Source organism: Salmo salar, chromosome 17 (genome assembly GCF_965601325.2).
Source record: "Salmo salar chromosome 17, fSalSal1, whole genome shotgun sequence".
NCBI lineage: Eukaryota > Metazoa > Chordata > Actinopteri > Salmoniformes > Salmonidae > Salmo > Salmo salar.
The window spans coordinates 79,811,619-79,837,026 of NC_138307.1; the positions used below are offsets into that span (position 1 = coordinate 79,811,619).

Consider the following 25,408-nt stretch of genomic DNA (forward strand, 5'->3'; position numbering starts at 1 on the left):
GTCTACACAGAGAATAGTCCCGACCCGTCTACACAGTGGAATAGTCCCGACCCGTCTACACAGCGGAATAGTCCCGACCCGTCTACACAGAGGAATAGTCCCGACCCGTCTACACAGCAGAAATAGTAAATTTACTCTCTCTCTCTGTCATGAATCCTTAGATCCCCTCTGTAGGCTACTCACAGGGCAGTATGTTGTTGTAGCGGTTCTTGCCCCTGTTCTCTGGTAGACGGGCTGCATCCAGAGGCTGGTTACGACCCACATCCTTCAGATCCTGAGGGGGAATAGAAATAATGAATGATTTAGTGAAGCAGCTCCATGGGCTAGAATCCTTGTAAATAAAGCACAGGAGTTTAGAAAGAATTGATTTATTAACTAATACTTCAAAGTTTAAAAACTACTTATAAATATTTTTTGTAGATAAGGGGATCTCTTATCAGATAATCATTTCTGAAGTTTTTTTTTTACCTCAAACTCTTCTGACAGAAGGTAGTTGGAGTCTGCCTGTAGTTTAGTGAGGTGGGATTCAAAGTGGGCTGCTTTGACTGGGCTGAGGAGAGACAGACATCTTAGAGAAATGATTTATGAGACTTTAAATGTAAATGTAAAAACATTTATGGTACAGGATTTATTGTGATTTCTTTAGGGCAGATAATAGGACTTGTAATATTACTTGTCCATCCTATTTAATCCAGGATTTATAGAGACAGAAGATAATATGGATGATGTAGTAGACGCACCTTGAGACGCGTCGGTTGCTGAAATAAAGAGCAGTAGAGTGTAAGATCAGACGGCTGTGTTCCCGTTAAACACATTTCCCTTTATCTTGTTACACACTCCATTTTGTTTCGGCGACTAAGAGATTCAGAGTGCCCTTTCTCCTCACACATTAATCTTGTTACTTCCTCACAGACCTACGCCACTCTGCTGAAATGACCTTTAAATTACATTTACTCGTTTATTTTAATTTAACCTTTATTGAACCAGGTTGGCCCATGGAGGGCCGAAGACCTCTTTCACAAGAGAGACCTGAACATGCAATTACATTGTTTACAACAACCCTAGAAGGTTCATGAAATTACACAGACTGTCTGTTGGTGGTGGACCTATGTTTAGATACTGAGTGTTTGGTGCAGAGACAGTGTGTTGAGGTAGACAGGAGTTCACTGTGTTGTCCATCCCCTCTTAGTAGTGACTGACAACCCAGGGATCAATTATGATAGTCCCTCCCCTGTGTCAAGGCCTGCTGACTGATGAGTGACAACCCAGGGATCAATGATGGTAGTCCCTCCCCTGTGTCAAGGCCTGCTGACTGATGAGTGACAACCCAGGGATCAATGATGGTAGTCCCTCCCCTGTGTCAAGGCCTGCTGGTTGGTGAGTGAAAACCCAGGGATCAATGATGGTTGTTCACCAACAGAACAGAGTGGTTTAAACCACTTCCTGTTATCGATCTGCAACAACGTAGTGGATGATTGCATCCATTATTTCAGCACAAACACACACGCATGCACACATGAGCGCACGTACACACACACACATCTATTTTTAGAGACAGGGAGAATGACGTCTCTCTCTGTCCCTTCACTCATACTGATTAAGGTTCCCTGCGAGTGAGTGTGACGATGGACAGAAAAAAATTGGATGGCATCAGAGGAGAAGAGACAAGAGGAGAGACAGAGGAGGGAAGGGGAGAGCAGAGGAGAGAGAGAAGGATGGAGAGAGGGAAGGATGGAGGGAGGGAAGGATGGAGAGAGGGAAGGATTGAGAGATGGGAGGATGGAGAGATGGAAGGATGGAGAGATGGAAGGATGGAGAGAGGGAAGGATGGAGAGAGGGAAGGATGGAGAGAGGGAAGGATGGAGAGAGAAGGATGGAGAGAGGGAAGGATGGAGAGATGGAAGGATGGAGAGATGGAAGGATGGAGAGATGGAAGGATGGATTTAGGGAAGGATGGAGAGATGGCCTCAGTCTATCATTACATGTCAAATCAATGAACTGCTAGTCCTTCTCTCTGCTCTGATCCCCATGTCAATCACTGGTTTTAAGTCATGTATATTTCAGCAGTGCTCTCTTTGTGATCTCTTTTCTCTGTCAGTCACTAGTTGGAAGGACTAGGAGGGAGGCAGTGACTCCAGTATTTGCTTGTCACTCAGTAAGTCTCAAGTAATGTCTTTCCTATAATCTTCACTACAGTGCAATTACACATGAAGACACGTTTGTCTCTATGTGCTTCTAAACTCAAGGAGCGTACAGTTGTAATGAACAACTCTTTATGATTCAGACGTTGAAATCAGACATTCAAATCAGATGTTGAAATCGGACATTAAAATCAGAAGTTGAAATTAGATATTAAAATCATCTTTATAAAAGTGTCCTCAGCAGGGATATAAAGAGACACTGAATCTGCAGCCTGATCTCCTCTGTCAGACCATTCCACTGTGCCATGCCAGAGGATCTCAGGCTGTGTCCTGGCTCATAGGGAGATGAATGGTCCACAGTGCCCTGCCAGAGGATCTCAGGCTGTGTCCTGGCTCATAGGGAGATGAATGGTCCACAGTGCCCTGCCAGAGGATCTCAAGCTGTGTCCTGGCTCATAGGGAGATGAATGGTCCACAGTGCCCTGCCAGAGGATCTCAAGCTGTGTCCTGGCTCATAGGGAGATGAATGGTCCACAGTGCCCTGCCAGAGGATCTCAAGCTGTGTCCTGGCTCATAGGGAGATGAATGGTCCACAGTGCCCTGCCAGAGGATCTCAGGCTGTGTCCTGGCTCATAGGGAGATGAATGGTCCACAGTGCCCTGCCAGAGGATCTCAGGCTGTGTCCTGGCTCATAGGGAGATGAATGGTCCACGGTGCCCTGCCAGAGGATCTGAAGCTGTGTCCTGGCTCATAGGGAGATGAATGGTCAACAGTGCCCTGCCAGAGGATCTCAGGCTGTGTCCTGGCTCATAGGGAGATGAATGGTCCACAGTGCCATGCCAGAGGATCTCAGGCTGTGTCCTGGCTCATAGGGAGATGAATGGTCCACAGTGCCCTGCCAGAGGATCTCAGGCTGTGTCCTGGCTCATAGGGAGATGGATGATCAGAGATATAGGCTGGGAATAAACCAAACCTAGCCTTAAACGTGATTAATACAAGGTTACTATCTATTCTAAAAGTGACTGGTAGCTAGTTTAGAGAAACTAGATGAGGTGTGATATGGTTACATTTCCTGGTGCCTGTTAAAAGCCGAGCTGCAGCGGTTTGAACTAACTGGAGTGATTTGGGACTGGCACATGTACACAGAGAGTTATAGTTATCTAGGCATGAGGCAATACAAGCATGTAGAAGTTTCTCCAAATCAGTGGCTGACATAAAAGACTTGACATTAGCTATATCTCTTAAATGATAAAAGCAGGACTGGACAGCCTTTCTTACATGCAGCTCGAGGTTTAGGTCAGGGTTACCTTTATTTAACTAGGCAAGTCAGTCAAGAACAAATTCTTATTTTCAATGACAGCCTAGGAACAGTGGGTTAACTGCCGTGTTCAGAGGCAGAACGACAGATTTGTACGTTGTCAGCTTGGGGATTCGAACTTGCAACCTTTCGGTTACTAGCCCAACGCTCTAAGCACTAGGCTACCCTGCCGCCCCGAAAGCCTACGGTTTTACATTTGTTGACAAATGGTTACCTACAAGGTTATCTACAACCAAGGTTATCTACAATCTGAGTTCTAGCAAGGTGGGGGTCAAATTCAACAACATCAAATTTTTTATCATTGAGCTGGAGAAAATGGTCAGACATCCAACATCTGATGTCAGCAAGACACTTGTGAAGGGTAGCTACGCTAGCTTGGTCACTGGTGAAGGGTAGCTATGCTAGCTTGGTCATTGGTGAAGGGTAGCTACGCTAGCTTGGTCACTGGTGAAGGGTAGCTACGCTAGCTTGGTCACTGGTGAAGGGTAACTATGCTAGCTTGGTCATTGGTGAAGGGTAGCTACGCTAGCTTGGTCACTGGTGAAGGGTAGCTACGCTAGCTTGGTCACTGGTGAAGGGTAGCTACGCTAGCTTGGTCATTGGTGAAGGGTAGCTATGCTAGCTTGATCACTGGTGAAGGGTAGCTATGCTAGCTTGGTCACTGGTGAAGGGTAGCTACGCTAGCTTGGTCACTGGTGAAGGGTAGCTACGATAGCTTGGTCATTGGTGAAGGGTAGCTATGCTAGCTTGATCACTGGTGAAGGGTAGCTACGCTAGCTTGGTCACTGGTGAAGGGTAGCTATGCTAGCTTGGTCACTGGTGAAGGGTAGCTACGCTAGCTTGGTCACTGGTGAAGGGTAGCTACGCTAGCTTGGTCACTGGTGAAGGGTAGCTACGATAGCTTGGTCACTGGTGAAGGGTAGCTACGCTAGCTTGGTCACTGGTGAAGGGTAGCTACGCTAGCTTGGTAATTGGTGAAGGGTAGCTATGCTAGCTTGATCACTGGTGAAGGGTAGCTACGATAGCTTGGTCACTGGTGAAGGGTAGCTACGCTAGCTTGGTCATTGGTGAAGGGTAGCTATGCTAGTTTGATCACTGATGAAGGGTAGCTACGATAGCTTAGTCACTGGTGAAGGGTAGCTACGCTAGCTTGGTCATTGGTGAAGGGTAGCTACGCTAGCTTGGTCATTGGTGAAGGGTAGCTACGCTAGCTTGGTCATTGGTGAAGGGTAGCTATGCTAGCTTGATCACTGGTGAAGGGTAGCTACGCTAGCTTGGTCACTGGTGAAGGGTAGCTACGCTAGCTTGGTCATTGGTGAAGGGTAGCTATGCTAGCTTGATCACTGGTGAAGGGTAGCTACGATAGCTTAGTCACTGGTGAAGGGTAGCTACGCTAGCTTGGTCATTGGTGAAGGGTAGCTACGCTAGCTTGGTCATTGGTGAAGGGTAGCTATGCTAGCTTGATCACTGGTGAAGGGTAGCTACGCTAGCTTGGTCACTGGTGAAGGGTAGCTACGCTAGCTTGGTCATTGGTGAAGGGTAGCTATGCTAGCTTGATCACTGGTGAAGGGTAGCTACGCTAGCTTGGTCATGGTGGGGGCTCGAGCGGCACGGGGGGTAGCTACGCTGCGGCGGGGGGTAGCTTGCAGCGGTCACTGGTGAAGGGTAGCTACGCTAGCTTGGTCATTGGTGAAGGGTAGCTATGCTAGCTTGATCACTGGTGAAGGGTAGCTACGCTAGCTTGGTCATTGGTGAAGGGTAGCTACGCTAGCTTGGTCACTGGGTCTGATTGGTAAATAGACCTGCATGTTATCCACCTACCAGTGAAACTGAATGTTATGATTGCGGATGATGTCACCAAGGGGAAGCGTATAAAGGGAAAAAGGATTCTGTGTGTCTCACCTTCTGACTCCAACATACATCCCTGATGTAGGCCCCTGCTTCCACATGCTCATCCGTACCACTGGGCTCTCCTGTACTGCCCTGTGTACACACAACCATGCAATCAATTCAACTATAAATCTATATATTTTTTTAACTCAATTTGTAAAAATGTATTAGATTTGCCCGAATGAGTAGCACAATACACACACACACACACACACACACACACACACACACACACACACACACACACACACACACACACACACACACACACACACACACACACACACACACACACACAGACACACACACACACACACACACACACGTCTGTCCAGCAGCAAATTACTCATTCTTCAGTCATTTATACATAATTCCTAATTACACAATCATTAGCGTGATAAATGATAGGTTCTGGACTCTACAATAAGGTTAGACATCATTGGTAGACTGAGATTGATGATGCTGACCATTAAATCAGTGTGTTGTAGCTCTAATAGCTCAAGACAGATGAAATATACATCTACATGTGAGTTCCAGCATTATTTTTGTTTGTGTCCCCAAAGGAGTATCAAACTGTGTTAACCCACTGAGCTAAAGCCTAGGCATTATCCCAGAGAGGTAACACAGGTCTTCAGGTCTCAGGCAAGGTTAAACATCCCAGTCCTGGACAGACACTCACACTTTACGGACTCTCTGCCTGTAGACGAGGAGGGAGATGACGGCGATCAACATTCCGATGAGGAACATTCCAGCGCTGATGCCCTCGATGACTCCGCCAAGGGGCTCTGGGAGAGAAAACAATAACACACAAAAATCCATGAATAAAACCCCTTACTGTGACAGTGACTATAGTAATAAACCCCTTACTGTGACAGTGACTATAGTAATAAACCCCTTACTGTGACAGTGACTATAGTAGTAAAACCCCTTACTGTGACAGTGACTATAGTAGTAAAACCCCTTACTGTGACAGTGACTATAGTAATAAACCCCTTACTGTGACTATAGTAGTAAAACCCCTTACTGTGACAGTGACTATAGTAATAAACCCCTTACTGTGACAGTGACTATAGTAGTAAAACCCGTTACTGTGACAGTGACTATAGTAATAAACCCCTTACTGTGACAGTGACTATAGTAATAAACCCCTTACTGTGACTATAGTAGTAAAACCCCTTACTGTGACAGTGACTATAGTAATAAACCCCTTATTGTGACAGTGACTATAGTAATAAACCCCTTACTGTGACAGTGACTATAGTAATAAACCCCTTACTGTGACTATAGTAGTAAAACCCCTTACTGTGACAGTGACTATAGTAATAAACCCCTTACTGTGACAGTGACTATAGTAATAAACCCCTTACTGTGACAGTGACTATAGTAATAGTGTTCTCCATGGTCAGTTTGTCATCATGTTTAGTGTTCTCCATGGTCAGTCTGTCATCATGTTTAGTGTTCTCCATGGTCAGTCTGTCATCATGTTTAGTGTTCTCCCTGGTCAGTCTGTCATCATGTTTAGTGTTCTCCAATGTGACAGAGACTATAATAATAAAACCCCTTACTGTGACAGTGACTATAGTAATAAACCTCTTACTGTGACAGTGACTATAGTTGCAAAACCCCTTACTGTGACAGTGACTATAGTAATAAAACCCCTTACTGTGACAGTGACTATAGTAGTAAAACCCCTTACTGTGACAGTGACTATAGTAATAAACCCCTTACTGTGACAGTGACTATAGTAGTAAAACCTCTTACAGTGACAGTGACTATAGTAATAAACCCCTTACTGTGACAGTGACTATAGTAATAAACCCCTTACTGTGACGTGACTAGTAGTAAAACCCCTTACTGTGACAGTGACAATAGTAATAAAACCCCTTACTGTGACAGTGCCTATAGTAATAAACCCCTTACTGTGACAGTGACTATAGTAGTAAAACCCCTTACTGTGACAGTGACTATAGTAATAAAACCCCTTACTGTGACAGTGACTATAGTAATAAAACCCCTTACTGTGACAGTGACTATAGTAGTAAAACCCCTTACTGTGACAGTGACTTTAGTAATAAACCCCTTACTGTGACAGTGACTATAGTAATAAACCCCTTACTGTGACAGTGACTATACTAATAAAACCCCTTACTGTGACAGTGACTATAGTAATAAACCCCTTACTGTGACTATAGTAGTAAAACCCCTTACTGTGACAGTGACTATAGTAATAAACCCCTTACTGTAACAGTGACTATAGTAATAAAACCCCTTACTGTGACTATAGTAATAAACCCCTTACTGTAACAGTGACTATAGTAGTAAAACCCCTTACTGTGACAGTGACTATAGTAGTAAAAGCCCTTACTGTGACAGTGACTATAGTAATAAAACCCCTTACTGTGACTATAGTAATAAACCTCTTACTGTGACAGTGACTATAGTAGTAAAACCCCTTACTGTGACTATAGTAATAAAACCCCTTACTGTGACAGTGACTATAGTAGTAAAACCCCTTACTGTGACAGTAACTATAGTAATAAACACCTTACTGTGACAGTGACTATAGCAATAAAACCCCTTACTGTGACAGTGACTATAGTAGTAAAACCCCTTACTGTGACAGTGACTATAGTAATAAACCCCTTACTGTGACAGTGACTATAGTAATAAACCCCTTACTGTGACAGTGACTATAGTAGTAAAACCCCTTACTGTGACTATAGTAATAAACCCCTTACTGTGACAGTGACTATAGTAATAAACCCCTTACTGGTACAGTGACTATAGTAGTAAAACCCCTTACTGTGACAGTGACTATAGTAATAAACCCCTTACTGTGACAGTGACTATAGTAGTAAAACCCCTTACTGTGACAGAGACTATAGTAATAAACCCCTTACTGTGACAGTGACTATAGTAATAAACCCCTTACTGTGACAGTGACTATAGTAATAAACCCCTTACTGTGACAGTGACTATAGTAGTAAAACCCCTTACTGTGACAGTGACTATAGTAATAAAACCCCTTACTGTGACAGTGACTATAGTAATAAACCCCTTACTGTGACAGTGACTATAGTAATAAAACCCCTTACTGTGACAGTGACTATAGTAGTAAAACCCCTTACTGTGACAGTGACTATAGTAATAAACCCCTTACTGTGACAGTGACTATAGTAATAAACCCCTTACTGTGACAGTGACTATAGTAATAAAACCCCTTACTGTGACAGTGACTATAGTAATAAAACCCCTTACTGTGACAGTGACTATAGTAATAAAACTCCTTACTGTGACAGTGACTATAGTAATAAACCCCTTACTGTAACAGTGACTATAGTAATAAAACCCCTTACTGTGACTATAGTAATAAACCCCTTACTGTAACAGTGACTATAGTAGTAAAACCCCTTACTGTGACAGTGACTATAGTAGTAAAACCCCTTACTGTGACAGTGACTATAGTAATAAAACCCCTTACTGTGACTATAGTAATAAACCCCTTACTGTGACAGTGACTATAGTAATAAAACCCCGTACTGTGACAGTGACTATAGTAATAAACCCCTTACTGTAACAGTGACTATAGTAATAAAACCCCTTACTGTGACTATAGTAATAAACCCCTTACTGTAACAGTGACTATAGTAGTAAAACCCCTTACTGTGACAGTGACTATAGTAGTAAAACCCCTTACTCTGACAGTGACTATAGTAATAAACCCCTTACTGTGACAGTGACTATAGTAATAAAACCCCTTACTGTGACAGTGACTATAGTAATAAACCCCTTACTCTGACAGTGACTATAGTAATAAACCCCTTACTGTGACAGTGACTATAGTAATAAACCCCTTACTGTGACAGTGACTATAGTAATAAACCCTTTACTGTGACAGTGACTATAGTAATAAACCCCTTACTGTGACAGTGACTATAGTAATAAACCCCTTACTGTGACAGTGACTATAGTAATAAACCCCTTACTGTGACAGTGACTATAGTAATAAACCCCTTACTGTGACAGTGACTATAGTAATAAACCCCTTACTGTGACAGTGACTATAGTAATAAACCCCTTACTGTGACAGTGACTATAGCAGTAAAACCCCTTACTGTGACAGTGACTATAGTAATAAACCCCTTACTGTGACAGTGACTATAGTAATAAACCCCTTACTGTGACAGTGACTATAGTAATAAACCCCTTACTGTGACAGTGACTATAGTAGTAAAACCCCTTACTGTGACAGTGACTATAGTAGTAAAACCCCTTACTGTGACAGTGACTATAGTAATAATAAAACCCCTTACTGTGACAGTGACTATAGTAATAAACCCCTTACTGTGACAGTGACTATAGTAATAAACCCCTTACTGTGACAGTGACTATAGTAATAAACCCCTTACTTTGACAGTGACTATAGTAATAAACCCTTACTGTGACAGTGACTATAGTAATAAACCCCTTACTGTGACAGTGACTATAGTAGTTAAACCCCTTACTGTGACAGTGACTATAGTAATAAACCCCTTACTGTGACAGTGACTATAGTAGTTAAACCCCTTACTGTGACAGTGAATATAGTAATAAACCCCTTACTGTGACAGTGAATATAGTAATAAACCCCTTACTGTGACTACTAGTTAGTGTCCTCTATCAAAACTTTTGCATCCCTTCCCCAATCTTTTATTTGAATCAGGGGAGCAGAGTGAGTTGTTTTAATTTTCTCCATGTTACTGGTTCTATATGTGATGGATCAATGTTTAAGACAGAGCAGAGGTGAGTGAGAAATAGGAACCATTTGAGCAGGAGATTAAAGCACTATATTCTCAGATAGCACTGCAGGGTTTAATGTCTAAATCAGTGGATGAGAGTACTTGCACACAACACAATCTCACTGCTGTAATAGGTGGCTGTTACTGCCAGTGTACAGTGTTTTCTGAAAGTATTCAGACCCCTTGACTTTTTTCCACACTTTGTGACGTTACAGCCTTATTCTAAAATGTATAAAACATTTGTTTCCATCATCAATCTACACACAATACCCCATAATGACGAAGCAAAAACAGGTTTTTAGAAATGTTGGCAAATTTATAAAAAAATAAAAACAGAAATACCTTATTTACATAAGTATTCAGACACTTTGCTATTAAACTCGAAATTGAGCTCAGGTGCATCCTGTTCCCATTGATCATCCTTGAGATATATCTGGAACTTGATTGGAGTCCACCTGGTGTAAATTCAAATGATTGGACATGATTTGGAAAGGCACACACCTCTCTATATAAGGTCCCACAGTTGACAGTGCATATCAGAGCAAAAACCAAGCCATGAGGTCAAAGGAATTGTCTGTAGAGCTTCGAGACAGGATTGTGTTGAGGCACAGATCTGGGGAAGGGTACCAACATATTTCTGCAGCATTGAAGGTCCCCAAGAACACAGTGGCCTCCACCATTCTTAAATGGAAGACGTTTGGAATCACCAAGACTCTTCCTAGAGGTTGTCGCCTGGCCACTGAGCAATCGGGGGAAAGGGGCCTTGGTCAGGGAGATGACCAAGAACCCTATGGTCACTCTGACAGAGCTCCAGAGTTCATCTGTGGAGATGGGAGAACCTTCCAGAAGGACAACCATCCCTGCAGCACTCCACCAATCAGGCCTTTATGGTAGAGTGGCCAGACGGAAGCCCCTCCTCAGCAAAAGGCACATGACATCCTGCTTGGAGTTTGCCAAAAGGCACCTAAAGACTCTCAGACCATGAGAAACAAGATTCTCTGCTGATGAAACCAAAATTGAACTATTTGGCCTGAAAGCCAAGCTTCACGTCTGGAGGAAACCTGCCACCATCCTTACGGTGAAACATGGTGGTGGCAGCATGTGTAGAGATATTTTTCAGCAGCAGGAACTGGGAGACTAGTCAGGATCGAGGGAAAGATGAACGGAGCAAAGTGCAGAGAGATCCTTAATAAAAACCTGCTCCAAAGCGCTCAGGACCTCAGACTGGGGCGAAGGTTCACCTTCCAACAACGACGCTAAGCACAAAGCCAAGACAACGCAGGAGTCTCTGAATGTCCTTGTGTGGCACAGCCAGAGCCCGGACCTGAAAATAGATGTGCAGCGACACTCTCCATCCAACCTGACAGAGCTTAAGAGGATCTGCAGAGAAGAATGGGAGACACTCCCCAAATACAGGTGTGCTAATCTTGTAGCGTCATACCCCAGAAGACTCGAGGCTGTAATCGCTGCCAAAGGTGCTTCAACAAAGTACTGAGTAAAGGGTCTGAATACTTATTTAAATGTAATATTTCTGGAAAAAAATCGATTTCATCCATTTTAGAATAAGGCTGTAACGTAACAAAATGTGGAAAAAGTCAAGGGGTCTGAATACTTTCCGAATGCATTGTATTTTGAGTCATGGATGAGCTAAAGTACATGGGCAGCATTTAATCAGTGCACCTGCATGTAAGTTTAGAACAGGTTGGAAAGGTCAGAGATTTGTTTTATTATACAGATTGTCTTGTTAAGATTTTTATTTTTTTATCAGACAACAAGAAGAGAGAGAGAGAGAGAGAGAGAGAGAGAGAGAGAGAGAGAGAGAGAATGGAGGGGGGTGGTGAGAGAGGATGAGAGAGAGAAAGAAAGAGAGCGAGAGAGAGATAGATAGAGAGAGAGAGATTAGAGGATGAGGGTCAGCGGTAGAGGGGTATATAGTGTGGCTTGACCTGCTTGTGTCCTGATGGGTGGAGACAGGAAGTGTCAGAGTAATGGAGAGAAAGGGATGGAGAGGAGAATGAGAGGGCCAGGACCAGAGGTAAAGCTCACCTGCTTGTGTCCTGATGGGTAGAGACAGGAAGTGTCAGAGTAATGGAGAGAAAGGGAAGGAGAGGAGAATGAGAGGGCCAGGATCAGAGGTAAAGCTCACCTGCTTGTGTCCTGATGGGTGGAGACAGGAAGGTGTCCCTGTAGAGAGGTTGGAGGAACTCTCTGTGGTCATCATCAAACAGCTGAGTGAAGGCACGGACACTTATTCTGCACAGAGAACAGAGAACAGCCATTAACTCCATTACTATCAATTTACATCAGATTATTTCCCTGCTGAGCATAAATGGCTATAATATACTGCTTTCTTTTGCCCTCTTAGACAAGGTCAAGGGTTAGTATGGCCTGTAAGACTTGATGAGGATGGTCATTTTTTTAAAGTAATTCAAACCTAGGTAAAGTATTTGATTTGTGTGGGGCCATATTATTGTTTACCTGTAGGCAGTCTTAGGCTTGAGAGGACCATCACAGAAGTGGTAGAGATCACTGTTGTGATCGTTATCATGATCCTCCTCTGAATCACAAGGCCCTCCCAGGCGATCCAGCCCCGCCCCCAGGTTGACCTCAAACACCTGCCCAGCTCCCATTCCCTGTTCCTGGGCACAGCCACTGGGAAAGTAGCCTGTCTGGTAGGCCCGCACGGAGCTGTTGGTTCTGTAGTCCTGGAAGGAAGGTAGAGGGTGGAGCTGCTCTGTCTGCAGGACTTCATTGTCTGTGACGGGTACAAGAGTGAATAATAAAGTTGGATGGATTCAAAAGTGTACTAAATCCCCTTCAGCTCTCCTTTTAAAGCTCTCTTTCACTCCCTCATCAATTATATTTAGACGTTTTTCAAATTCAAATGTTCAAATGTATTTCATTTCATCAGAATCATTATCAGACATATCCAACATTATGTTAAAGTAAGAAAGGAAATTGTGTAGAAAATAAATTGAGCCGTATTGAGAAAGGACAATCGTATGAAGCTGTAAATAAAGAGGAAGCTTTACCATTGGACTCAGCCACGATGACAGTGAAGAACCTGACGGCTCCGTTGACGTCACTGAACCAGCTGCAGTTGAACTTGAACAAAATGGTGGAGGGGGTGATGCGTACCGCCCTCTCATTGACCCGTATTGTGGTAGGGGGCGGGCCTAAAGGGGGAAAACAGACAGGCGATTGGTTCAAGGGGTGTGTCTGTCAAATAATCCAGACTTTGATTGGCTGAATCAGATGTGTAAGAGTAGGGCTGGAACTAAAGCCTGCACACCCAGTATCTCTGCAGGGGAGGGTTGGCCATCCTTGTTCTAGAAATATGCTGCCATGTGTCTCCTCTTGTATCATATATGTCGTATCATATCGATTACATATCAAAACTGCTAACTCAATTTCCCCTGCTATGGGACAAATAATGATTGACTTGACAATAGGCCCCTGTTAGACCCAGAATCACACTCCTACTGCTTTTCCAGCATTTGTATGTATGCCACTGTATCTCTATATCAGGACCAGCTCAGACAAGGTGATATTGTATTGTTTCTTTGGTTGATTAGCAGTGAGACAGATTGTAATTGGATTGGTCCCATTTCTTCCCATCCACTACATGTGGTCTCTGGATTCTCTGGACAACCAGGTCCTCTTTAAGTCTCACCTGATAGGGTCTCTCTCTCTCTCTCTCTCTCTCTCTCTGTTTGTATCTGCTCGTCTCGTTGTACAGTTAGACAGTGAAACAGCAGGGCTCTTGACAGAAATGTGAAAGCTCATTGCCTCCTTATAAACCACGCTGTGAATGGCACTAGTAAATCTGTCCACTTACATAGAGGAGGGAGAGAGACAGAGAGAGCGAAAGACACAGAGAGAGGGAGAGATAGAGGTAGAGAGAGGGAGAGATAGAGGAAGAAAGGAGAGAGATAGAGGTAGAGAGAGGGAGAGATAGAGGTAGAGAGGAGAGAGATAGAGGAGAGGAGAAAGAGATCGAGAGAGAGCGAGAGAGAGGGAGGTGGAGGAGAGTAGAGAGCGAGAGAGAGAGAGGTGGAGGAGAGTAGAGAGTGAGAAAAAGAGAGAGGTGGAGGAGTGTAGAGAGAGTGAGAAAGAGAGAGAGGTGGAGGAGAGTAGAGAGCGGGGAGAGAGAGAGAGAGAGAGAGAGAGGTGGAGGAGTGTAGAGAGAGGGAGAGAGAGAGGAGGAGGAGTGTAGAGAGAGAGAGGTAGAGGAGAGTAGAGAGAGTGAGAGAGAGAGAGGTGGAGGAGAGTAGAGAGAGGGAGAGAGAGAGAGGTGGAGGAGTGTAGAGAGAGGGAGAGAGAGAGAGATGGAGGAGAGTAGATAGAGAGCGAGAGAGAGAGAGGTGGAGGAGTGTAGAGAGAGTGAGAAAGAGAGAGAGGTGGAGGAGAGTTGAGAGAGAGGTGGAGGAGAGTAGAGAGCGAGAGAGAGAGAGGTGGAGGAGAGTAGAAAGAGAGAGGTGGAGGAGAGTTGAGAGAGAGAGGTGGAGGAGAGTAGAGAGCGAGAGAGAGAGAGAGAGGTGGAGGAGAGTAGAGAGAGGGAGAGAGAGAGGTGGAGGAGAGTAGAGAGAGTGAGAGAGAGGTGGAGGAGTGTAGAGAGAGAGCGAGAGAGAGAGAGAGAGAGTGAGAAAGAGAGAGGTGGAGGAGAGTAGAGAGAGGGAGAGAGAGAAAGAGAGGTGGAGGAGAGTAGAGAGAGAGGTGGAGGAGAGTAGAGAGAGGGAGAAAGAGAGAGTGAAAGAGAGAACACCATGCCTGGTCCCATCCATTGAGGCCATCTGGAGGATGTATTAGTTAATATGGCACCGTCTCCACTGATCTAATTATGTTCTGTTGGTTATGATGATGTCGTCCTCCCTACCTCCCTCCTTCCCTCCCTCCGGAAAAGAGAAACAACACAAATCTCTGGCATTTCCATCCCCCTAGGGGAGGCAGAGGGTGAGGAGGGGAGAGGATTTGAGTTGGCCTAGCAGCCTATTTCTCTAAATCTCTCTCTCTATCTCTCTTTTCTGCTCTCATTCCTCTCATCACCCCCCTCTGTGTCATCTCCATCATTCTCTCCCTCCCTCCCTCACCCTCTCCCACTCTCTCTCTCTCTTTGCTGCTCTCCCAGGTGTTCTGAGCTTTTTGAGGATATCAGTATTTAAATGTGTTCCTGAGGCTGTAGCTTCCGTAGGGGGGCAGCACAGCCACAGTTAGGCTGGTTAGCACCCGCTAACAGGGATGTCTTGCTTCCACAATGCTCCCCTATACACGTCACCCTGCTCCTGTCCACTTTAGATGACATCAGATGCCTTCCTACCTCCTGTCTACTTCCTACTAGTGTTCTAATCAGTCTCAGGGGCTGCGTCTGGAATAGACCAGAGCCCTATTCCCTATATAGTGCACTACTTTAGACCAGAGCCCTATTCCCTATATAGTGCACTACTTTAGACCAGAGCCCTATTCCCTATATAGTGCACTACTTTAGACCAGAGCCCTATTCCCTATACAGTACACTACTGTTGACCAGAGCCCTATTCCCTATATAGTGCACTACTTTAGACCAGAGCCCTATTCCCTATACAGTACACTACTTTAGACCAGAGCCCTATTCCCTATATAGTGCACTACTTTAGACCAGAGCCCTATTCCCTATATAGTGCACTACTTTAGACCAGAGCCCTATCCCCTATACAGTACACTACTGTTGACCAGAGCCCTATTCCCTATATAGTGCACTACTTCTGACCAGAGCCCTATTCCCTATATAGTCCAGAGCCCTATGGGCCTTATAGTGAATAGGGGGGGGCCTTTCGGGATTCACCTAAAGTCTTCTAGAGGGGCCTTTGGTGCAGTTGTATGAGCAATGACAGACTTCAGGAACCGTTCTAGCTACTATAGCCTTCCTCTCTCATCTGATAATGGCATTGTCACTTTGGCAGCTGATATTGACCACTTGGTAGCCTGCACTTAGCCACTCCAGAGGGCAAATCTTTGGCATTATCCTGAGTCAAGCTGAAGACAGACAGCTGATGGTGGCCAAGTGATTTCCTATACAAACTAGCAGCCAGAGAGAGAGAGAGAGAGAGAGAGAGAGAGAGAGAGAGAGAGAGAGAGAGAGAGAGAGAGAGAGAGAGAGAGAGAGAGAGAGAGAGAGAGAGAGAGAGAGAGAGAGAGAGAGAGAGAGAGAGAGAGAGAGAGAGAGAGAGAGAGATTGTCAGGAACATGTACAGGATGCTACCCTCTACAATATAACCTTCACTCCAAACCAAAACTCAAAACCTACAACCTGACTTTGGACTGAATTACGGAATCACCTGGAAGGCTTACTACCAAAGACTATTATTCCAACGCGGCACAGCAAATGCTCTGGAAAACAACAGAAACCTGAAAACACCATTCAACCTGGAACTGAGTGAGTCATGTTTAGTCTGAAGCTATATTTTATTTCCACAAGCCAAGAAGAAAAATACATGACATTACTTTATAAGGACTGAATGCTGAGTTAAGGCTGCCAAGCTTGATACAACTTCAATTAGCACTGACGTGTCAAGTGAGAGGTGTCAAAGCCCTTTAGCTCAACAATGGCAGGAGAGTCAAACAGTCTACTCCAACCAAATGGAGAGGCCTTAGAAGCTGCCTCCTGCTGTTCAGAGGTAATTAAATACAGAACCCTGTGTATGTAAAGAATGACAAGGCAAGAAGTGCACTACTTAGTGTGGCAGGTAGGCTAGTGGTTAGAGCGTTGGACTTGTAACCGCAAGGTTGCAAGATCGAATCCCCGACCTGACAAGGTAAAAATCTGTCGTTCTGCCCCTGAACAAGGCAGTTAACCCACTGTTCCTAGGCTGTCATTGAAATAAGAATTTGTTCTTAACTGACTTGCCTCGTTAAATAAAGGTAAAAAGAAAAGATCACAAAATGAAGCTCCTTATGGAAAATCAAGAGACACTTTTTGCTGACTATTATAAAAATGGGAACATCAGCAACCTCATCATCCACACAAACCATCCCCTGGCACAGTGCTATATTAACCAGACCATCCCCTGGCACAGTGCTATATTAACCAGACCATCCCCTGGCACAGTGCTATATTAACCAGACCATCCCCTGGCACAGTGCTATATTAACCAGACCATCCCCTGGCACAGTGTTATATTAACCAGACCATCCCCTGGCACAGTGCTATATTAACCAGACCATCCCTGGCATGGCACAGTGCTATATTAACCAGACCATCCCCTGGCACAAGTGCTATATTAACCAGACCATCCCCTGGCACAGTGCTATATTAACCAGACCATCCCCTGGCACAGTGCTATATTAACCAGACCATCCCCTGGCATGGCACAGTGCTATATTAACCAGACCATCCCCTGGCACAGTGCTATATTAACCAGACCATCCCCTGGCATGGCACAGTGCTATATTAACCAGACCATCCCCTGGTCACAGTGCTATATTAACCAGACCATCCCCTGGCACAGTGCTATATTAACCAGACCATCCCCTGGCACAGTGCTATATTAACCAGACCATCCCCTGGCATGGCACAGTGCTATATTAACCAGACCATCCCCTGGCACAGTGCTATATTAACCAGACCATCCCCTGGCACAGTGCTATATTAACCAGACCATCCCCTGGCACAGTGCTATATTAACCAGACCATCCCCTGGCACAGTGCTATATTAACCAGACCATCCCCTGGCACAGTGCTATATTAACCAGACCATCCCCTGGCACAGTGCTATATTAACCAGACCATCCCCTGGCACAGTGCTATATTAACCAGACCATCCCCTGGCACAGTGCTATATTAACCAGACCATCCCCTGGCACAGTGCTATATTAACCAGACCATCCCCTGGCACAGTGCTATATTAACCAGACCATCCCCTGGCACAGTGCTATATTAACCAGACCATCCCCTGGCACAGTGCTATATTAACCAGACCATCCCCTGGCACAGTGCTATATTAACCAGACCATCCCTCTGGCACAGTGCTATATTAACCAGACCATCCCTGGCATGGCACAGTGCTATATTAACCAGACCATCCCCTGGCACAGTGCTATATTAACCAGACCATCCCCTGGCACAGTGCTATATTAACCAGACCATCCCCTGGCACAGTGCTATATTAACCAGACCATCCCCTGGCACAGTGCTATATTAACCAGACCATCCCCTGGCACAGTGCTATATTAACCAGACCATCCCCTGGCATGGCACAGTGCTATATTAACCAGACCATCCCCTGGCATGGCACAGTGCTATATTAACCAGACCATCCCCTGGCACAGTGCTATATTAACCAGACCATCCCCTGGCATGGCACAGTGCTATATTAACCAGACCATCCCCTGGCACAGTGCTATATTAACCAGACCATCCCCTGGCATGGCACAGTGCTATATTAACCAGACCATCCCCTGGCATGGCACAGTGCTATATTAACCAGACCATCCCCTGGCATGGCACAGTGCTATATTAACCAGACCATCCCCTGGCACAGTGCTATATTAACCAGACCATCCTCTGGCATGGCACAGTGCTATATTAACCAGACCATCCCCTGCATGGCACAGTGCTATATTAACCAGACCATCCTCTGGCACAGTGCTATATTAACCAGACCATCCCCTGGCATGGCACAGTGCTATATTAACCAGACCATCCCCTGGCATGGCACAGTGCTATATTAACCAGACCATCCCCTGGCACAGTGCTATATTAACCAGACCATCCCCTGGCATGGCACAGTGCTATATTAACCAGACCATCCCCTGGCACAGTGCTATATTAACCAGACCATCCCCTGGCATGGCACAGTGCTATATTAACCAGACCATCCCTGGCATGGCACAGTGCTATATTAACCAGACCATCCCCTGGCATGGCACAGTGCTATATTAACCAGACCATCCCTCTGGCACAGTGCTATATTAACCAGCCCATCCCCTGGCATGGCACAGTGCTATATTAACCAGACCATCCCCTGGCACAGTGCTATATTAACCAGACCATCCCCTGGCATGGCACAGTGCTATATTAACCAGACCATCCCCTGGCATGGCACAGTGCTATATTAACCAGACCATCCCCTGGCACAGTGCTATATTAACCAGACCATCCCCTGGCACAGTGCTATATTAACCAGACCATCCCCTGGCATGGCACAGTGCTATATTAACCAGACCATCCCCTGGCACAGTGCTATATTAACCAGACCATCCCCTGGCACAGTGCTATATTAACCAGACCATCCCCTGGCATGGCACAGTGCTATATTAACCAGACCATCCCCTGGCATGGCACAGTGCTATATTAACCAGACCATCCCCTGGCACAGTGCTATATTAACCAGACCATCCCTGGCATGGCACAGTGCTATATTAACCAGACCATCCCCTGGCATGGCACAGTGCTATATTAACCAGACCATCCCCTGGCATGGCACAGTGCTATATTAACCAGACCATTTACATTTTTACATTTTAGTCATTTAGCAGAAGCTCTTGTCCAGAGCGACTTACAGTAGTGAGTGCAGACATTTCATGCATTTTTTTTTTTTCTGTACTGGTCCCCCGTGGGAATTGAACCCACAACCCTGGCGTTGCACACACCATGCTGGCGTTGCAAACACTGTGCTCTACCAACTGAGCCACAGGGAAGCCTACAATAGTCAGACCATCCCCTGGCATGGCACAGTGCTATATTAACCAGACCATCCCCTGGCATGGCACAGTGCTATATTAACCAGACCATCCCCTGGCATGGCACAGTGCTATATTAACCAGACCATCCCCTGGCATGGCACAGTGCTATATTAACCAGACCATCCCCTGGCATGGCACAGTGCTATATTAACCAGACCATCCCCTGGCATGGCACAGTGCTATATTAACCAGACCATCCCCTGGCATGGCACAGTGCTATATTAACCAGACCATCCCCTGGCACAGTGCTATATTAACCAGACCATCCCCTGGCATGGCACAGTGCTATATTAACCAGACCATCCCCTGGCATGGCACAGTGCTATATTAACCAGACCATCCCCTGGCATGGCACAGTGCTATATTAACCAGACCATCCCCTGGCACAGTGCTATATTAACCAGACCATCCCCTGGCACAGTGCTATATTAACCAGACCATCCCCTGGCATGGCACAGTGCTATATTAACCAGACCATCCCCTGGCACAGTGCTATATTAACCAGACCATCCCCTGGCATGGCACAGTGCTATATTAACCAGACCATCCCCTGGCATGGCACAGTGCTATATTAACCAGACCATCCCCTGGCACAGTGCTATATTAACCAGACCATCCCCTGGCATGGCACAGTGCTATATTAACCAGACCATCCCCTGGCACAGTGCTATATTAACCAGACCATCCCCTGGCATGGCACAGTGCTATATTAACCAGACCATCCCCTGGCATGGCACAGTGCTATATTAACCAGACCATCCCTGGCATGGCACAGTGCTATATTAACCAGACCATCCCCTGGCATGGCACAGTGCTATATTAGCACACAACCCCTCTGATAAGAGAGCGGGTGGAAACGAGGGGTGGAAACTCAGGATACTAGTCAGGAACAGTAATGGTACAGGGCAACCCAAACAGTTTCAGCTGGACTTTCACCTAATCAAAGAATTAGCTCAGCAGAAGCTCTCCCTTGAGAAAGATACCCCCACTCCCAGCGGGTCAGACCAGACCTCTTCATTATATAACCCCACAGACGAGCAACCCCAAGACCTCTTCATTATATAACCCTACAGACGAGCAACCCCCAGACCTCTTCATTATATAACCCCACAGACCAGCAACCCCCAGACCTCTTCATTATATAACCCTACAGACGAGCAACCCCCAGACCTCTTCATTATATAACCCCCAGACCTCTTCATTATATAACCCCACAGACCAGCAACACCCAGACCTCTTCATTATATAACCCCACAGACCAGCAACCCCCAGACCTCTTCATTATATAACCCCACAGACCAGCAACCCCCAGACCTCTTCATTATATAACCTCACAGACCAGCAACCCCCAGACCTCTTCATTATATAACCCCACAGACGAGCAACCTTCCAGACCTCTTCATTATATAACCCCACAGACCAGCAACCCCCAGACCTCTTCATTATATAACCCCACAGACCAGCAACCCCCAGACCTCTTCATTATATAACCCTACAGACCAGCAACCCCCAGACCTCTTCATTATATAACCCCACAGACCAGCAACCCCCAGACCTCTTCATTATATAACCCCACAGACCAGCAACCCCCAGACCTCTTCATTATATAACCCCACAGACCAGCAACCCCCAGACCTCTTCATTATATACCCCTACAGACCAGAAACACCCAGACCTCTTCATTATATTTCCCCACAGACCAGCAACCCCAAGCGGAAAGTCAACCTCCCAGCACAGAGTATTGAAATGAAGGATAAATTCACCCAGCTGGAGGAAAGGCAGGTGGAGCTGGGACAGCAGGTGATTACACTCCAGTCAGCACAGACCCAGACAACAGTCCAGCACAACAACACCCCCTTAACCAGACCCAGACAACAGTCCAGCACAACAACACCCCCTTAACCAGACCCAGACAACAGTCCAGCACAACAACACTCTCTTAACCAGACCCAGACAACAGTCCAGCACAACAACACCCCCTTAACCAGACCCAGACAACAGTCCAGCACAACAACACCCCCTTAACCAGACCCAGACAACAGTCCAGCATAACAACACCCCCTTAACCAGACCCAGACAACAGTCCAGCACAACAACACCCCCTTAACCAGACCCAGACAACAGTCCAGCACAACAACACCCCCTTAACCAGACCCAGACAACAGTCCAGCACAACAACACCCCCTTAACCAGACCCAGACAACAGTCCAGCACAACAACACTCTCTTAACCAGACCCAGACAACAGTCCAGCACAACAACACCCCCTTAACCAGACCCAGACAACAGTCCAGCACAACAACACCCCCTTAACCAGACCTAGACAACAGTCCAGCACAACAACACCCCCTTAACCAGACCCAGACAACAGTCCAGCATAACAACACTCTCTTAACCAGACCTAGAGAGCTGGAGGTGGAGAGAGACATATCTGAACTCTGGACTGTGGTGAGACAACTTCAACAATATAAAAAGCAAGAACAGGAGAAGAACAGAGCACTAGAGGAGAGGATCAGACTGCTGGAGGAGAGGGTGAGGGGGATGGAGGAGAGGATCAGACTGCTGGAGGAGAGGGTGAGGGGGATGGAGGAGAGGATCAGACTGCTGGAGGAGAGGGTGAGGGGGATGGAGGAGAGGATCAGACTGCTGGAGGAGAGGGTGAGGGGGATGGAGGAGAGGATCAGACTGCTAGAGGAGAGGGTGAGGGGGATGGAGGAGAGGATCAGACTGCTGGAGGAGAGGGTGAGGGGGATGGAGGAGAGGATCAGACTGCTGGAGGAGAGGGTGAGGGGGATGGAGGAGAGGATCAGACTGCTGGAGGAGAGGGTGAGGGGGATGGAGGAGAGGATCAGACTGCTAGAGGAGAGGGTGAGGGGGATGGAGGAGAGGATCAGACTGCTGGAGGAGAGGGTGAGGGGGATGGAGGAGAGGATCAGACTGCTGGAGGAGAGGGTGAGGGGGATGGAGGAGAGGATCAGACTGCTAGAGGAGAGGGTGAGGGGGATGGAGGAGAGAGTGAGGGGGATGACGTGTTACAGAGAACAGCCCACTAGAGAGGTGGCCACCCCTGCAGAGAAGCCAGCAGAACAGCCCATCTCAGCTCACCTCTCAACACCACAGTAGAACTGTTCACACCAGACCCTGATCATAGCATCGACACCACAGCAGAACTGTCCACACCAGACCCTGACCATAGCATTGACACCACAGCAGAACAGTCCACACCAGACCCTGACCATAGCATCGACATCACAGCAGAACTGTTCACACCAGACCCTGACCATAGCATCGACACCACAGCAGAACTGTCCACACCAGACCCTGACCATAGCATTGACACCACAGCAGAACAGTCCACACCAGACCCTGACCATAGCATCGACATCACAGCAGAACTGTTCACACCAGACCCTGACCATAGCATCGACATCACAGCAGAACAGACAAATGAAGAACCCCAAGCCCAGGGGATCTCACCCCCTCTGAGCCCCCCTGTCAGCCACCCTGATAGCCCTCCTGACAACCTCCCCCACACACCCACCCACCCACTGAGGACATACACAAGACACAGATTGTACTCCTTATGGACTCAAATGGGAAATATATACAAGAAAAACAACTTTTTCCCAAACACAGTGTGTATAAACTCTGGTGTCCAAACACACAGCACACCCTAGACCTTCTGTCTGAGGACCAACTAGGGTCACCCAGCCACATAATCATACACACAGGCACAAACGACCTGAGAACACAGCAGGAAAGGGTGGCCACAGCACTGAAGGGAGTGATTGAAAAAGCTTCTTCTACTTTCCCCAATGCACAAGTGGTTATCTCCACCCTGCTACCATGAAAAGACTTCCACCCTGCCACCATACAGCAGGTAAACGCAAGTATTTCCTGTTACTGTGCCTCAAAACCAAATGTTTTCCTGGCCCACCACTCCACCCTGGACTTGAACAGCCTCTATGACCAGGTCCACCTATACAAGGCAGCAGTGCCCACCTTTGACAGACTGTAAAGGACATCGCTCTCAAACGTAGCCCCAACACTTCACACAGGAGCAACAAATCAATAGACACCCCGCCCAGACCAGCGAGACACTCTCCCAGACCTGCGGGACCCCCCCCCCCCCCCACCCCACATAGAGGACCCACGCCGAGAGGACCAACATCCAGACCACAATACCACCAGCCACATACACATACACACCCCCACCCCAACCAATCAACACCCCTCCAAGTCAAACATACCCACACCCCATTTAGGCTCCCTCAGATCAGACCCATGTCCCTCCTGCCCACCCCAAGCACCCCACCCCCGCAAAGAGGGCCTCAACATGGAAGTCACACATACGGCCAGGCAGTGAGCGGGCAAACAGGCCCAACCCCAACTCTTACACTAGCCCAAGCCAATGGCATGTACCAGATGCTCAGCAGGCTCTGCTCACACTTACTGGCCTGACGCCGAACCACACGACCAACAACATTGGACACTTTATGGAACACAAAGCCATCACTATCTCATCCTGAAATATCCAAGGCCTGAGGTCATCTGCCTTTGGCCTAAAGAGCAGGAACCTGGACTTCATCAAAGAAATTGGAAATACAGATATTAAGAAACCTGGTATAGAGGAGACAGACCCACTGGTTGCCCTCTAGGTTACAGAGAGCTGGTAGTCCCATCCACCGAACTACCAGGTGTGAAACAGGGAAGGGACTCAGAGAGTATGCTAATTTGGTATAGAGCAGACCTAACTCACTCCGTTAAATTAATCAAAACAGGAACATTTTACATTTGTCTAGAAATTCAAAAGGAAATGATCTTAATAGAGAAAAATGTCCTCCTGTGTGCTACCTATATCCCCCCACTAGAATCCCCATACTTCAATGAAGACAGCTTCTCCATCCTGGAGGGGGAAATCCATAATTTCTAGGCCCAGGGACATGTACTAGTCTGTGACGACCTAAATGCCAGAACCGGACAAGAACCTGACACCCTCAGCACACAGTGGGACAAACACCTGCCTGGAGGTGACAGCATTCCCTCCCCCATATGCCCCCCTAGGCACAACTATGACAACATAACCAACAAAAACGGGTCACAACTCCTGCAGCTCTGTCGGACGGCTGGGAATGTACATAGTCAATGGTAGGCTTCGAGGGGACTCCTATGGTAGGTACACCTATAGCGCATCTCTTGGAAGTAGTACTGTAGACTACTTTATCACTGACCCCAACCCAGAGTCTCTCAGAGCGTTCACAGTCAGCCCACTGACACCCCTATCAGATCACAGCAAAATCCCACTCTACTTGAACATAGCTATGCTCAATCATGAGGCATCAAAGCCAAAGGAACTGAGTAACATTAAGAAATGCTATAGATGGAAGGAATGTAGTTTGGAAACCTACCAAAAACAAATGAGGCAACAACAAATTCAATTCCTTTTAGACAACTTCCTGGACAAAAAGTTCACTGTAATAGTGAAGGTGTAAACTTGTCAGTAGAACATCTCAACAGTATATTTGACCTCTCAGCTTCCCTATCAAATCTAAACATCTCAAA

At 46.4% G+C, this 25,408-nt stretch overlaps 1 protein-coding gene across 1 annotated transcript in view; it reads right to left on the reverse strand.

Annotated features, from left to right (window-relative positions):
- Positions 1-25,408, reverse strand: part of LOC106596602 (receptor-type tyrosine-protein phosphatase beta) — a 102,955-nt gene that overhangs the window by 16,767 nt on the left and 60,780 nt on the right. Inside the window, 8 exon segments of the mRNA XM_082964236.1 lie at positions 184-274; positions 469-550; positions 741-758; positions 5,362-5,442; positions 6,029-6,134; positions 12,274-12,380; positions 12,606-12,882; positions 13,160-13,303. Of these exon segments, the coding sequence (XP_082820362.1) occupies positions 184-274; positions 469-550; positions 741-758; positions 5,362-5,442; positions 6,029-6,134; positions 12,274-12,380; positions 12,606-12,882; positions 13,160-13,303 (906 nt within the window).